Source organism: Lepisosteus platostomus, chromosome 8, assembly GCF_059453375.1.
Source record: "Lepisosteus platostomus isolate fLepPlt1 chromosome 8, fLepPlt1.hap1, whole genome shotgun sequence".
Lineage (NCBI taxonomy): Eukaryota > Metazoa > Chordata > Actinopteri > Semionotiformes > Lepisosteidae > Lepisosteus > Lepisosteus platostomus.
In genome coordinates, this window is record NC_142618.1 from 20,020,305 (window position 1) to 20,037,193 (window position 16,889).

The 16,889-nt window shown below is 39.0% G+C and overlaps 1 protein-coding gene across 5 annotated transcripts in view; it reads right to left on the reverse strand.

Annotated features, from left to right (window-relative positions):
- The window catches only part of mpp7a (MAGUK p55 scaffold protein 7a), a 146,172-nt gene that overhangs the window by 46,970 nt on the left and 82,313 nt on the right, over positions 1-16,889 (reverse strand). For all 5 annotated transcript variants that reach the window (XM_088642823.1, XM_088642820.1, XM_088642822.1 and 2 more), the window contains one exon: positions 8,087-8,218. In XM_088642823.1, coding sequence (XP_088498949.1) covers positions 8,087-8,218 — 132 coding nt within the window. The remainder of the gene's footprint in view (positions 1-8,086; positions 8,219-16,889) is intronic.

Genomic DNA, 16,889 nt, shown 5'->3' on the forward strand with positions numbered 1-16,889 from the left:
GGTCCTACCATAACATTTCCTCCAGAATATGACTTGGCCAATCCAAAATACTACATTTCTTCTCCAGTCATTCTGTTATAGATTAGCATGTAAGCTCAGGATCATTGTCTCGTTGCAAAACCCACCTTTTTGGCTCATCTTCAGCTGACGAATGGACAACCCGACATTCTGCTCCAGAATTTGTTGATGCAACACAAGATTCCTGATTCTGTCTACGATGACAAGCCTTCTGGGTCCTGAAGCAGCAAAGAAGCCCAAAACCATGATACTCCCACTACCAGACGTTATGGTCAGGATGAGGTTCTTCTGTTCAAAGTATTTGGTTTTCGCCACACAAAAACAAAATTCTAATTGCTGCCAAAAAGTTCAACTTTTGACTCGTCTATACAGAGAACATTCTTCCAGCCCTGTGGATTGTTGGTGAGATGGGCGGCAAGGACCTTTCATAGAGCAATGGTTTATTTCTGGCCCTCTGCCAAAGAAAACCATTCCCATTTAGTCTTTTCCTGATGGCTGACACATGAACACTGACATTATCCTCAGTGACAGAGGCCCACAGTTCCTTAGATGTTACCGGGCTGCTCTTGGGCAGATCCTGGCACTATAGGTAAGTCTGATGTGTGAAATGGGTATAAAAGTGTCTAGCATTGAACATATTTCAGGATTTGTAATTTGTACCCCAGTCACTTCTGGATTTCCCACTTAATTATTGCTATCGAACTCTTAAAATAATTGTTTATGTTATTAAATAGTTACAGCTCTTAAATAGTAACAGAAATGAGCATAAACCCCAAGACAGGTCCTAGGTTCCACTGTCCCTCTTAATTAGGATTAATGATTCAAACAAACAGGGGGGTTTAATTCATGAGCCTTTATGAGTTTAAACAAATCGCTATGTATGATAATTATGGGAGGATCTGACCGTGGAATTCTCGCCTGTTTCTGTACATCGGTAACTTATCACCATTCAAAAGCTGCGCAGGACACTATTTTAAATCCAATCTGAAACGACACAAATAAAATATCTCTGATACTAAGTGCAAATAACAGTTAAAACCTAGAAATCTGTCCTAATTCTTTTACATAAGAGCTCGGCTGTAACAAAACAAAACAGCAGTACAGTGGTACTCCTGGATGCCATCTCAAAAGATGCGTTCTATTATGTACAGTCATGCTTGAAAGTTTGTGAACCCTTCAGAGTGGTCATTATTTTAGATATTACACAGATATTATATGAACCTGAACTCTTAATGAATATATAGAATGAACATCCTAAATAAAGACTTCCACACATAACCTTGTCCAGATTGATTCGCATCCACTACTTTTTCCTCAATTCTGCTGATGTTTCCTTAGTTCCAGGCATGATGCTAGACTCGTAGGAGGAGTAACTGACTTGCTTTATTGCAATTATTTATGTTTGCTCCTCCCTAACACATCATTTCATATCTTTAACTTCATTGGTCATCTCAGTTAATTGGTTAACACTAGTGTTATTGACCCACCTGATCCTGCTTTACCTTGATGTAAGTCATAGAAATAAGAGTTCACTTACTTGTGCACCATTATGTATCCTGTGTGTATTATTTTGCTGCATGGACATTTTCTTTCAAAACACTCAAATTGGTGAATAATTATACTTTATTTCAATTAGGATGTGACAAATTCTAATTAAATATGCATTTTGTGGTTAAAAAAAAACATAAAATCTCAAATTGTGAAAAGGGTTCACAAACTTTCAATCATGACTGAATAATACTTCACTACCTGCAGTTGTTGTATTAGGTGTTTCAGACGTGAAGGAAGTAAGGAATACAGTAAGACAGAGGTAAAGGAGATTGTTGTTTTATACTTATATATATAGCAGTTGCTATTTTAGCCAGAAAAATAGATGTATTACTTGAAAGAGCAGACTTCATAAAATTATATGTTACATTGCAAACCGTATCATACTTCTGCATAGAACCAGGAGTGCTTTCAACTGAGAAGGTCAATTACTCATCAGTAATGTGATATCGTGCTGCTACTCTTTGACATGATCAGATCCATATGTGCCTGCTGCTCTGAGGACTATTACTATATTTTTAACACTTAAATGCTCCTGATTGTTATTGTAGATGGTGCCAAAACCCAATAACCTAATCCTCACAGTGAGATGAGAACTGGAACAATTTAAATACATATCCGATCAGTCCACTGAAAAACATGTTTATGAAGAACAGGAGTCCATAATTAAGTATGCGATGAAAAATCTCTCACACTTCACACATTCTCTCGCCAGAAGGAATAACAAAGCTGGTCAACATCTTATAGAAAGCGTTCATCTTAAAACCTAAAACATCCAGCTACATCTTCCAGGTCTTTTCAGTAAAACCAAATGTGTAAGTGAACTAGATTTGTACAATTCCAAAGGAAGAAGACAAAATTTCAAAACACATACAAGATCCAAAAATACTGACTATACTAAGCTTGTGGTTGAAACTAAGAAGTCTTTGGACACATTATTAGAGGAGTGTTATTCCCAAGAGAGTTGCCAGAAAAAACAATTCAGATATATCTATTTCACATAGCTTACCCGTAATTTGTAAGAACCACTCAAATCCTAGTACAAAATAAAAAGTACAAGAAATACAATTTAACAAGTATTATTTTACACACTACAGAATGAAAGACAAGCAAAAAATTCAAGTAGAAAAACCCTTGTTTTGACATGATGTCACTTAATAATGACGAGGACCATCCTATTTAAAATATAAATTCTGTAGAAAATGTTTTCCAAGATTCATGAAGCCAGATGTTATCAAAAAACCCTACTGTTACAATATAATTGAATATAAAACCATGTCCAATATCTAAGTGCTACTTCGTGTTACATCGTGGTTGAACGGTCTCACTTTCTTTGCTAAAAAACAATCCATTTCTAAGTTTACCTATGTTTTTTTTTTCAAAAAAACAAGGGAGTTCTCTTCCTCTTGCACAGAAATGGAAAGCCATCAGGGAAGAAAAACTAATTTCTGCTGAGTGATTTTTCTATTTCATTCCAGTGTGATGCTGTTATCCCCTCTGAGTGACCCCGAGCATGACTTTCCACCTGTTTCATGAAATAGCTTGTGATTACTACTAATAAAATCTTACCCAGAAAGCGTTCTAAAATTTCCTTTTTATTTCCTTAACCCTTGTCCTAACCTCAACCATAATTAACAAGTATTATGAGAAAAAAGAAAATTGCAGGTCATTATCATGATAATTACAAGGAAATTCCTGCAATAACTGCCAAAAACTGGTAATATAAAGCAGGGTCAAACAAACTGCATCAAGTCAAAGATGTTTGTTAGAAGTTCAGTTATGAAATATTTAATTAAAAAAGCCCAGAGCCTTGTGACAACACACCACTGATTTCAGCTTCATTCAAACCACAGTGAGCTTCACCAGGTCTCTTCTGTCCTCTGCACCATTTTGAATGAATACAATAATATAGTCATATCTTGGTGTTTGAATATTGACTGTTTTCATTAAAATTATCCCACCAAGAAAATACCACTTTCAGATGTCACATCTCATTTCCAAAAGTGTTCTGGGAAACAGGCAGCCCAGAGCAATTAAGATTTCAACACAAAGCAACAAAGTATACATTCATACTTGGCACAAAGGAAGTAAGGCGGAAAATCGCTAAAGGAGGAAGAAAAAAAATGTAGAAAGGTGCTGGTTTTAGTTGGAAAAACCTTTGTACATTTTAGAAGCATTTTAACATGGCTGCCTTGAGCTTAAAGCTCTTTGGACTCTGTATGTTATGTAAATTTCATATGTTACATATTACATTTAAGGCGTTGGCTTTTTATCAACAAAGAGCTTAAATTTCAATCAAAAACTGGCTATACAATTAGTCGAAATCAAAGCCACTTAACATGACATAAATTGAAGAAGCTGATATATTTGTACAGATGGTAATCTACAGTTAAGGCATATACTTAATAGTTTTTTAAAAGGGAAACACAAATGATTTCATTAGGAATTGCTCACAACTTTTACAGCCGAAAAGCACTTTCACGGTCCTTGAAACTCAAATGTAAGTCAAAATTACTTTTCAAATTACTAATTCTACAATCGGTTTTACAGATGAGGATTAGGATCATTTTAGACAATTCTCTGTGGAGTTCTTCCCAGAATGCAAGACTACAACCTAGATAGGATGGCAGTTCATCACAGGACATGCACACTGGGAACATTTTGACAGAGGAAATTCACTCCACCAGTATGTCTGAGGAGTTTGTTAGGAAATCAGAGCACCAAGAGTAAAGACATGAACAAAGGAAGAATTATGAACTCCACACTGAACCCAAGAACACCGAACTGAACCCAATGCCTCCCCTATGCTCCTCAACAAGTTATGTTCATGTACTTGTTCTTTAGCCGTAAAAATTTGCGTCAGTGAGAATCGTCACAGCTCAAAAAAGTTCGACAGGTGGCACTTCTATTGCCTTAGATGTTACTGAAATAGTGGTTTCATTCAATGTGTCTATATAGTACTTTTTTCTGAAAAGAAGACTACTCTACATGTCATGAATGAAGCCTGGATCGGACCTCAGTTTTTTAATGTCCCTGGTGTCGTAGAAATTCTCATTTTATAAAGAGACCGCAAACTAATCAAAACAACTGAAACAGTTAATATTCCAATTTGCCACAAAGTGAAGCCTTAAAGTACTGCAGTTGCATGGGATTGTCAGACAGTTGGTTACAGTACTGAACACCACAGACATCTGCGGTACTTTGAGGATTCACTACACCACCTGGCAAGTTGTACGGAATTGTGCTGACCTGCACCAGATTATAAAAAAACTCAAAAAGCCATGATGGGCTGCTGTCTATGAAACTGTGGTGCCTACAGTGATATAGTGACTGACATCTCGCATCTCATATCTGTTGTTTGGGCTGCTTTGCAAGTGATGTTTTTTTTTTATATCACGGGTGGTCGTGGCCTAAATTGATCTTTTTTTCACTTCTGTTCCAAAATGTCAGCTGAAGATATTGTCAGATTTGGCTTCCACTTATTCTGGTTTAAATCAAGTCGTGTAACCATACCAACTCCCTGTTCTACTTTACTGGATTTTGGCATTTTAATTTTTTTCTTCTTCTAAAATTCTTCTATTAGTCACTGCGTATTCAAGCTATTCATCATGTGAAGTTATTTCAGCATATTGCTTTGGACAGAAGCTGGTCTGTGTGCAACCTTATGTTCTAGTTTAATTTAGGTTTTTGTAATTTTATCCACAATAACACATTCTTTCAATAAACTATGCCATTGCAATCTTTTTCTCTTTTCAAAACCCTCGTGTTTGTGTTTTTTAGAAGCCTAATTATGTCATGGTCTCAACATTTGAGCTAATACATTCTGTAGATCTGGTTTCAAGACGAGACCGGGAGTTTGGGAAAAGATCACGAAGATTAACTTCTGCCTTTTACTAAAATACAGCATGAAGTCACAGTCTAAAAAATGATTGCGATTAATCATGGCTACTGAATACAATCCATTCAACTAATCACGATTAAGTTAATGGATGAGTCACTGTGAAATGGGGAATACTAACTATGGTCCTTAAGGATACAGCCAAAACATCCAGGCCTACATGCTTCTGGTAGAAAACGATCACTCTGTTACTGCATCACAGTCTCAGAAGAATGACAAGTTTTACATTTCAGATTGATTAAACATAATTGGTACTTAAAGTGCAAATCAAAAACAGTTTTGTTTAAAAAAATAACATCCTTCACAAATTTGCTTTATTGAACAGAAGGGATATTCTGGTATTATAATTCATGTATCCTACCTTGAAAATTACTTCAGTGCGATCATTACTATTGCCTTGGCAATGATGCGTCTCCATTTTATGAACCCCAGCAGTACTCTTTTTGATTTGAAAATCTTTATCCGGGTAATCATTCTGAAGTCTGGAATTTCAAATGTTCTTAATAGTAAGGTAAGACCTAATTGTGGACAAGAAAATTAACCATAACTGGCCATAACCCAGATGCCACCATAAAAAACTGCTGAAAAAACAAAAACTACTCATTACAGCAGTTTAATTGACAATTGAAGGTTGCGATCGAGTAATTGAGGGTAGCAAGTCCATGGAAGATTAATGGATTCACCTAAATGCTTTCAGATGGTGCTCACCATAAATCATCATCCTATAAAAATCGCCTGATAGACAACAAAGATCAAAATTTCAGCAGCTGATAGTTTTTCCTACATTAGAAGAAAAATTGCAACTGAACATTAACTTAGGAAAGAAAACCTGTTAAGAGGTTTCAAACTATTTTCCATTTTTATTTTCAAAACCCACAACATATAACTCAATTAGGTTCAAGAATACACTACTGAGCTAGTAAAAAATATGGCAGTGCATCCTAAGCTTCACAGCTTGAAACATTGCAATTCGCTCCTGCCCTTAAGTTGGTGCAACAGCACAGCAAACACTCAGCTGACAGTGGTGTGAGACCCAGTAGTCACACCGGTATAATGTAAAAACGAAGAACGAACACTAAACACGAAACGAACCACAGAGGTTCACTGCTATTCTATTTTTATGCTGCAATGTAGATGCCAGTTTTCTGATTCTGAATTTGTAAAAAACATTTCTCCATTAATACGTAACCACAAAACCTTCCTCCGAGATTCACCAGCAGTCACATATTTTTAGCAAAGATTGAGACGGACCACCTAGGTGCTGCAGTCCACATATTCTGAAATCTGATTAGATGCAGATGAGCGTCTCCCAGAAAGGACATTGTTATACTATTAGATTCATCTGTGAAAGCAGTAAAGCACTTGTCCTGGGCTGCCCAGTCCTGCCCCTGGCAGGGCAGTGTGCATGCTGTACACTTTGGGCTTTAAACAGCCTGATTCAATTCATTATCAGTTTACGTGGACCATTTCAACGTGTGCTGGTGCAATACAATAAATCTGCAGACACAGTGTCCTTCCACAACCAGGACCCCTGAGGAACTCCCTGAAGAATAAACCACCTTGGAGACCTTCACGGTCACAGAAGAGCCCACCTTGCATTCTGTTGGCAACAACAGCACAGAACTCGTATTTTAAGTCCTGGAAAAAAAGGGCGGGAATCTGGTCCAACTGGTCAGGGAATCAGCTCAGACCGATCACGAAGAACTGAAAAAGAAAACCATAAGACCCTGAGGCCCTCCGGGTCCAGATTGTGTCTCACGGCCTCGTGAGAGAAAATGCTGGCTTGTTCTTTGAACGAGAACAGTTTTAGTTGGAAACGCAGAAACGGGCTTGAACGGGGCTATTCGCAGGGCCAGAAAACGGGGGAGGCGGGGCCCGGTCTGTCTGACAGCGACAAAGACTGCCAGACTGCAAAGGTTCAGCCAGGATCTCAGAGAGGCCGTGGTCAAGCGAAGGGAAAGGGGTAAGTGCTTCTGTTCGCCAGCACCTCTGGAAGAATGTGTGGTATGTCAGTGGTGAACAATTGTGGTGGGGCAGGGGGAAAAAAAAGGCCGAAATGTAGTTATCTTGGCAAGGTCAGCAAGAACGTGAGTGAGGAGCACGATTAGGAACGCAGTCCATTCTCATTTGGATTGCCAGATGTAAGTTTTGTAATGAATGAAACAATTCAGCACTGAAATACACAGTTCCACGGGTTGTACAACCCCTTTGGGTCCACTACTCTACTACTAGAGACAAGGTCAGGCAATGGGTCTTTCACAAAGGACATCAGGAGACAACTGCACAAAAGGGCTGGGACAAGGATAAAAAATGACTTATTTTTTGCAAACACAGAAAGCTCAGTCACGACAGAGAGGGATTGTTTTGTTTGGTTTATGTTAAGATTCACATTTAAAAATGTTCAAGACTAAATGTTTAAAAAGAGAACTCTTAGTGTGCCACAATGGTTGCTGTATTGCTACTACAACCAATGCATCAGATCTAGCTTCTTGACATCATAAATACATACAAAAACACAGTTTTAAAATGTTTCTGGCAGCAATAAGCTACATTATTGGACAACAAAAACATACCCTTTGCTTCTAATTTAACACTGTGGGTGACAGAATGATATATGATTACCAGAGGCTCTTTGTTCTTGACCAGTCGGATAATCTTCACTGAATCTTCATCATCATCAATATCGTCTGGCAAAGGCGGCAGCTCAGGGTCATAACTTTTCTGGGCCACTGTATCATGAACGGAGAGCAAACTCTGAAGGGAGAAAAAGGCTGAAGTTAATACTATTGCTCCGAAGACACAGCAGATTAAGTTGGAGAGAGAATAAACCAAAGTGAATTCTGCATAATTACACAAATGTGCTTATGTTTTTTTTAAAAAGGACAAAGTTTTATCGTATGAGGCTCAATAACGAAACGTTTAAAGTTGATAAACCTTTTACAAAGGCTTTGTTCTATCGTAGCACCTAAGCATTTTGAAATTAAACTACTGATATCAATGATCTCTACAACCACTGACAACCAATTTCACAGAGACACACTGAAATGAAAAGCTGGAGTGTTACAGGGGCACAGCGTGTAGCTGAAAGAGGAGAAAGCAAGGAGTCTATCACTCATGAATAAAGTTGTCTGACAGAAATGTATTTATACTGGCTCACAATGACCTTTGACAAATTTGGCTGTGACTCTAGTTCTCTAGCTGGTTCTAGAACGGACCTCCGCTGCATTTGATGTCCCAAACAATGGAGACTCAATATTCTCACAAAAATACAGACATCACCCACAAAAAAAAATCTCTTGGTATAACAATCAGCTCAGGTCAGCATTCTCAAATGATTTATAGAGTTGAAATTTTTAGCCATATCCCATAAGGTTAAATTTATATACGCAGATTTAGCCCTGAATAGCTATCTCAACTATCGTGGAACATTTAAAAAAAATCAGCAAAATTAACAATTTGCATTGTCCCACAGCACTTTGCTGCACAAAAACTAAAAAGAAACAACAGATTTATTATGTGAGGGGTGCACTATATCATTCAAGATGTTTCTAAAAGGGAACAGATGATGGGCTGAAAAATGACTGGCACGCGATTCCAAACACCCAGTAGGGATCCAGAGTGCGAAAATTCAACCATTATAAAAGTTAGTCCCATCAATCGGATTTCTAAGCCATTCTTTTTGAGCATCTGCAAATAACACTGAGGCAGTATTAGCTTTGTGATATTTATTTTCTTCTTAGAACAGATTAATTTCAAAGGCTGAATTTAAGAGAAACCTCCATCGGAGCGTGATTCTTTCTGGATGGAGAAAGTCTGACTATAAATATTTTCAGAAGTACAGCTCAAAGACTTTTTTTAAGGAAATGGTTAAATGTGGAGATGTATTAAAAAGCTCAAGTTTCTAAAAACAGTGCATATGAAAGTAATCCTCTATCGGGTTTTTTTTTTCCCCCTACCAGAGAAGTCTGTACTGCTGCTGAACAAACAAAATTCTTCTAAATGGACCCCTGGTGATGCTCCAGTGTTATTCAACACGCTTGGTTCAATATTTAACTGCAATTAGCCTTCCGAGAAACGCCAATCACGCATTTTGCCTTTCAACAGCTCAGTCCCAGGGCTCAGGCAGAACAGTGGCGAACACACAATACAGCCTCCACTGCAACAGCAAGACCTCACATCCACATGGCACTGCTCAAGGGCCTTTCCGATTAACCTTCTGCGCGTTCTTTTCCTGAAGTCTGGAAGAATCACGTCTCATATCCTGAAGGAAATGTCCATTTCTTATCATCTGTCTTTTTTTTTCTAACCCCTCCCTCATCCCCACGTCCCCCGATGACAGATTACAGCACATGCATTAATAGCTCGTAAAAGCCGAAAACCAGCCTCCCACCCCCAAAAAACTCGCTGAACCATTTAATAGACTGCACATGGAGCACACTTGCCCATGGCTGGAGCCTAGTTATGTCTTACCAACATGGAAAGAGACAAGCGTGTCAGAATACTTGTGAGCCATTGACGGCTGTTTTTTGCGTGCATTTCCTATGCAAAATGATGCATTCAGAAAAAAAAAACTGATTAAGACGCCAGCCAGGGATATTGTTTTCTCTGTTTGCAGATTTATAAAAAACATTCTTATAGTTTGAATCGTTGATTTGGAGTGCGGTTTTCAAATGCTTGGTAGCTTCACAAAACTAAACTAAGTTACTCATGAGAAAGGGAAAGTGTGATTAGTGCACTGAAACAAACAACAGTTGGGAAAGCAGACTACAACAGTCTCGGTCTCAGAAACGCTGAGGTCAATTTATACATATGTTTTACCAACTGAGTTTTTGCATTTATCCACCATCATCAGATAATGATCATCTGGCCGTATCTTGACACTGATGACAATGCAAAACAGATGGCCTGCATTTTACCAGTAGGAACCTAAGTTTACTCCCTAGACTCCAAATTTAGTGACTGAAATTTGTAAAAGTAATTCAGACATTCAGAATAAAGAATGTTGGAGACAGATATTGAATTTACCTACAAAATGTGTAACATACCTTTCAGTACACAACGGTGGAATCATTGCTAATCATGTGACAATTACTTGAAAAAAATGTAAGGAGTAAATCTCTTAGTAACAGACTGTCTCATAATGGACACTTTCATTATTATTATTATTATTATTATAGTAAATAGGTGACTAAAGCTGAAATTTGTTTTTTCACGTGTGAGTTATAAAAAAAAAATCTTTAAACACTGACTTATTTCCAGTCCCATAAATGGCTCATTTGAACTATAATGAGCGATTCTATTACAATCACACAGAGCGACCATTCAAGAACACCCATCTGCTTGCATTTTGTGTGATAGCAATGTAGAAGGCTCCTGTATCAAGAGCCTGTCCAGAGAGATATTAAGCCGTTGAGGGTATTTTCATACATATCACAGAACCCCAACATCCCCACATACACCCCTGGTTTTCAGGATTCATTTTCCAAATTTTCATATTAGGAGACCATTTTATTACACCACAGATGTAGCTCACTTGTGAACTTTTTTCGAAATAAACTTTTCTCCTCCAACGAAATGGTTTTGGTTCCTCACGATATTAAACTTACAGAGAGCTGTTTCAGAGTTGCAAAGGTTTTCCTTCCAGCCTGGGCAGGAAGTCATCTAGCAGCTGCTAACTGTACAAACTGTCAGCACCATCATCCGTGTAGAAAAGGGAGAAGCTACAAACCAGGTGAAGACTTTTATTTTATTTGGATAAGAAATTTGTCAAATAGCAGTTATTGCAGTCAATAATTTACTGCTTTTCCCCCCCCCAAAAGCACAAAATTGAATTTGTATGTTAGGAATGTCATGTGTTGGCTCTTTGTGTGCAAGCAAGAAAGTTTGAGGGCTGTTAAGAGACTAGTGTAGAACCAAAAGTTGATCATGATAAACGTGTCATTTGTAGGCAGGGCTTGGACAATCGCATTTGGGTACCATGACCAACCAAAAAAGTTCTGCATTCCCACAAACTTCAGCAGGCATAACAACCTGCCACTCACAACTGGCAACCCACTGAAGCTAAGCAGGTGTGAGCCTGGTCAGTACCTGGATGGGAGACCTCCTGGAAAAGCTAAGGTTGCTGCTGCAAGAGGTGTTAGTTGGGCCAGCAGGGGGCGCTCACCCTGCAGTCTGTGTGGGTCCTAATACCCCAGTATAGAAACGGGGACACTATACTGTAAAAAGGCGCCATCCTTGGGATGAGAGTCCTGACTCTCTGTGGTCATTAAAAATCCCAGGGCATTTCTTGAAAAGATGTGTTACCCCGGAATCCTGGCCAAATTTCCCATTGGCCCTTGCCAATCATGGCCTCCTAACAATCACATCTATAAATTGGCTTCATCACTCTGTTCTCCTCCCCACTAATAGCTGGTGTGTGGTGAGCATTCTGGCGCATATTCTGGCTGCCGTCATATCATCCAGGTGGATGCTGCACATTGGTGGTGGTGGAGGGGAGTCCCCATTACCTGTAAAGTGCTTTAAGTGGATGGTCCAGAAAAGTGCTATATAAGTGTAAGCAATTATTATAAAATGTAGGAACCAACATTTGATACCTAAACAAAAATAAATTTACACAATTTTAAAAGCGGTCTTTCAACAGAAGAACTGCAGGTCATTTCTGACATAACGGACCGACAGCCAGACTCCATCTTTACTTACCGCCACCAAACCCAGTTCCCGAGTTAATATTGGAAAAGGAGCTAAAGGACCTTGTAAAACGAGACTGAAGAACCGGCAAATCCAGCATTAAGCAAGGTATGACAGGCTTAGCAAAGGAAGGTGATAACCCATTTGTCTTTGTCCATGTTGGGACTGATAACATTGGCTTAAATCGGACACGCGCCATGTGCAACAACCGCCTTGGAAACCAACTGAAGAACAAGACCAGCCGTTTGGTCCTTTCAGGAATCCTACCCACACCAGGAAACTGCAAACGATAATTAACATAAGCGATCAAGGCCTAGTGCTGTCCCAGAGAAGGCTTTTCATGGCAAGGACAATCTAGACAGGCAAAATAAAGTCATTTTGGCAAAAGGATCCACAGAAATTCAAAATCAATTCAACTAGAAAGGAGGGGAGAAACCAGAAAAAAATACAAGAAAAATACTTGCTCTGAAGTTAAGTCAACAAGTAAATAAAAAGAAAAAACAAAACATCGAAGGACCAGGTAATTAAGTCCTTAAAATCAAAATGCTAAGGATTTTAAAAACTGAATTAGATGCAAGTTACCACATTACCAAGTGATCATGATGTAACTGGAATCATAGAAACATGGCTAATGGAGAGAACTAGTGACAAAAAACAACACACATGGATGCATGGAGTTTGGGAGAGATGGGAAAGATGGAAAAGTGGAGGGTAGGCCTGTACAACAAAAAGTGTATTCGGCACAGAAACTGAACCTCACAAAATAAGGAGTCTCAGAATCTCTGGATCAGAGTTATGAAAAAATATTCAATGGCACAGTGTAAGATGTATGCTGCAGATTCAATTACTAACTGTAATTTAAAAAATGTATGATAAAATGAAGTGTTAAGACGTAGTTTCGTGGGGTACTTCAACTTTCCTTACATAGACTGTAAAGAAGAAAATTCAATAGTAGAAACTAAAATAGTTGGCATATGTCTATTTTTTGTCAGAGGTTATGAAAAGGGGAACTATTATATATTATAAAGATACAGTGAGGCAAAAAATGTGAGAGAAACATCAGAGTTTTAGATGAACAGAACAGATTCACCTCCAGATTAAGTAATTAAAAGGCTTGAATGTTTATAGTAACCTAAAAGATTTAACAAATCAATTAGGAAAATATAAGGAGAAAGAATGCACTCCACAAGATGATTAAAAACTGATTTTTTTATATTCCTTTTCTGGATCCTAAGCACAAGGTATCAAATCATAAACCAGGCTTTTGATTTATAAACTTTCAAAGATATGACAAAATGTTTGTGGGGACATCACTCCAGGTGGAAACTGCCTCTGCAGTTCTTTGATACAAAAAGGTTAAAAAGAATGTATGCAAAGCCAAGACAGAGAGAAAAAAAATAAATGGAGAATAATATAGATAGTGAAAGTATTTATCATTATTACACAGCGAAAGAACAGTGAAAGATGAAGAAAAATGAAATGGATAATGATGGGAAACATTTACATGATGAAGGAAAATGGCTGATGTACGAAATGAATAGTTTACCCAGGTGTTCAACAACGAAGAAATCAATATGCCTTAAGCTGTGGAAGGGCCTGATGGGATTCTACCAATTGTACTTCAGGAAACAAGAGATTTGATTCACAGGCTGTTAGCAAAACTCTTCCAACAGTCACTCAAGACAGGGTAGTACCAATCCAATGGAAAGTATCTAATGCAGAGCTCGTCCATGAAAAGCATGACAAAACTGAACCAAGTAATAAGACCAATAAATCTTTATGCTATTCTGTGTAAGCTATGGAACTGATCATTTGAACTAAACTAGAGGACCATCTATATGGAAAAAGGATCCTAGGGGACAGTCAAGATGGTTTTAGAAAAGTTAAGACTTCCTTATTTTTAAAATCTATGGTAACGAACAGTCAACAGTAATGGGCAGAATGAACATAGAATAGGGTTACTTAGATGTTAAAAAGGCTTTTGGTAGAGATCCATGTAAAAGCAAGTCTCAAATTAGAGTCAGTCAGCATTCAAGGTACAGTAACAAGTGTGCATGGACTGTGAACCTGTTTAATGGATAGGAAACAAACAGTAGGAATAGGGGATAAATAATTCAATTAAATCAAATTTTTGATATAATAAATGTAGTACCAAATGGATCTGTATTAGAATAATTGCTTTTCCTAATTTATATCATCAACATACAGTGGTGTGAAAAAGTGTTTGCCCCCTTCCTGATTTCTTATTTTTTTGCATGTTTGTCACACTGAAATGTTTCAGATCATCAAACAAATTGAAATATTATAATAAGATAACACAAGTAAACACAAAATGTAGTTTTTTAAATGAAGGTTTTTATTATTAAGGGGAAAAAAAATCCAAACCAAATCCACTATGGTTTATCACATCTTTGGAAAGCTGAGTTCAATTTCTCTAGCCACACCCAGGCCTGATTATTGCCATACCTGTTCTCAATCAAGAAATCACTTAAATAGGACCTGCCTGACAAAGTGAAGTAGACCAAAAGATCCTCAAAAGCTAGACATCATGCTGCGATCCAAACAAATTCAGGAACAAATGAGAAACAGAGTAATTGAGATTTATCAGTCTGGTAAGGGTTATAAAGCCATTTCTAAAGCTTTGGGACTCCAGGGAACCACAGTGAGAGCCATTATCCACAAATGGCGAAAACATGGAACAGTGGTGAACCTTCCCAGGAGTGGCCGGCCGACCAAAATTACCCCAAGAGCCCAGCGAGGACTCATCCAAGAGGTCACAAAAAACCCCACAACAACATCCAAAGAACTGCAGGCTTCACTTGCCTCAGTTAAGGTCAGTGTTCATGACTCCACCATAAGAAAGAGACTGGGCAAAAATGGCCTGCATGGCAGAGTTCCAAGACGAAAACCACTGCTGAGCAAAAAGAACATAAAGGCTCGGATCAGTTTTGCCAGAAAACATCTTGATGATCCCCAAGACTTCTGGGAAAATACTCTGTGGACTGACGAGACAAAAGTTGAACTTTTTGGAAGGTGTGTGTCCCATTACAGCTGGCGTAAAAGTAACACAGCATTTCAGAAAAGGAACATCATACCAACAGTAAAATATGGTGGTGGTAGTGTGATGGTCTGGGGCTGTTTTGCTGCTTCAGGACCTGGAAGACTTGCTGTGGTAAATGGAACCATGAATTCTGCTGTCTACCAAAATATCCTGAAGGAGAATGTCCGGCCATCTGTTCGTGACCTCAAGCTGAAGCGCACTTGAGTTCTGCAGCAGGACAATGATCCAAAACACACCAGCAAGTCAACCTCTGAATGGCTTAAAAAAAACAAAATGAAGACTTTGGAGTGGCCTAGTCAAAGTCCTGACCTGAATCCGATTGAGATGTTGTGGCATGACCTTAAAAAAGCGGTTAAGGCTCGAAAACCCTCCAATGTGGCTGAATTACAACAATTCTGCAAAGATGAGTGGGCCAAAATTCCTCCACAGCGCTGTAAAAGACTCATTGCCAGTTATCACAAACGCTTGATTGCAGTTGTTGCTACTAAGGGTGGCCCAACCAGTTATTAGGTTTAGGGGGCAACTACTTTTTCACACAGGGCCATGTAGGTTTGGATTTTTTTTCCCTTAATAATAAAAACCTTCATTTAAAAACTGCATTTTGTGTTAACTTGTGTTATCTTTGTCTAATATTTCAATTTGTTTGATGATCTGAAACATTTCAGTGTGACAAACATGCAAAAAAATAAGAAATCAGGAAGGGGGCAAACACTTTTTCACACCACTGTACCATACTACATAACTGCAGATGACCACAAAATCTGGAACAGCAAATAGTTCAGAATATACATTCAAAAACACTTAGGCCAGGTTTTGAACTTGACAAATACTGTAACTATTATGTGCTATTGAATGCAGGTTTGCAGAGCTTTACATGTAAGGAGCAAAAACAAAGAACTACTATAGAATGAGCAGGGTGACACAGTGGAAAGGTGGTCAGCATTGCTGCCTCACAACACTGGGGCCCTGAGCTCAGCTCCAGGCCTGGGGTGCTGAGTCTGCTCTCCCCATGCTCAAGTATGGGGAGCCAGCAGCCATATCACCCTGCAACTCACAACTGGCAGCCCACTGAAGCTAAGCAGGCCTGAGCCTGGTCAGTACCTGGATGGGAGACCTCCTGGGAAAAACTAAGGTTGCTGCTGGAAGAGGTGTTAGTGGGGCCAGCAGGGGGCGCTCACCCTGTGGTCCATGTGGGTCCTAGTGCCCCAGTATAGTGATGGGGGCACTATACTGTAAACAGGCGCCTCCTAATAATCCTCCTCTATGAATTGGCTACATTACTCTGCTCTCCTCCCCTCGGATAGCTGATGTGTGGTGAGCATTCTGGTGCACGATGGCTGCCGTCGTATCATCCAGGTGGATGCTGCACATTGGTGGTGGTGGAGGGGAGTCCCCATTACCTGTAAAGCGCTTTGAGTGGAGTGTGCAGAACAGCGCTATATAAGTGTAAGCAATTATAATTATAATTATTAAGAAGGTTTGCTATGGGTGCTCTGGTTTCCTCCCACAGTCCAAAGACCTACTGGGAGGTTAAATGGCTTCTGAGAAAACTGGCCCTGGTGTGTGTGTGTGTGTGTCTGCACCGTGATGGACTGGTGTCCCTTCCAGGGTGTATCCCACCTTGATGCTTGCCAGGATAGGCCCCGGGTCCCCCAACACCCTGAATTGGATGAAGTG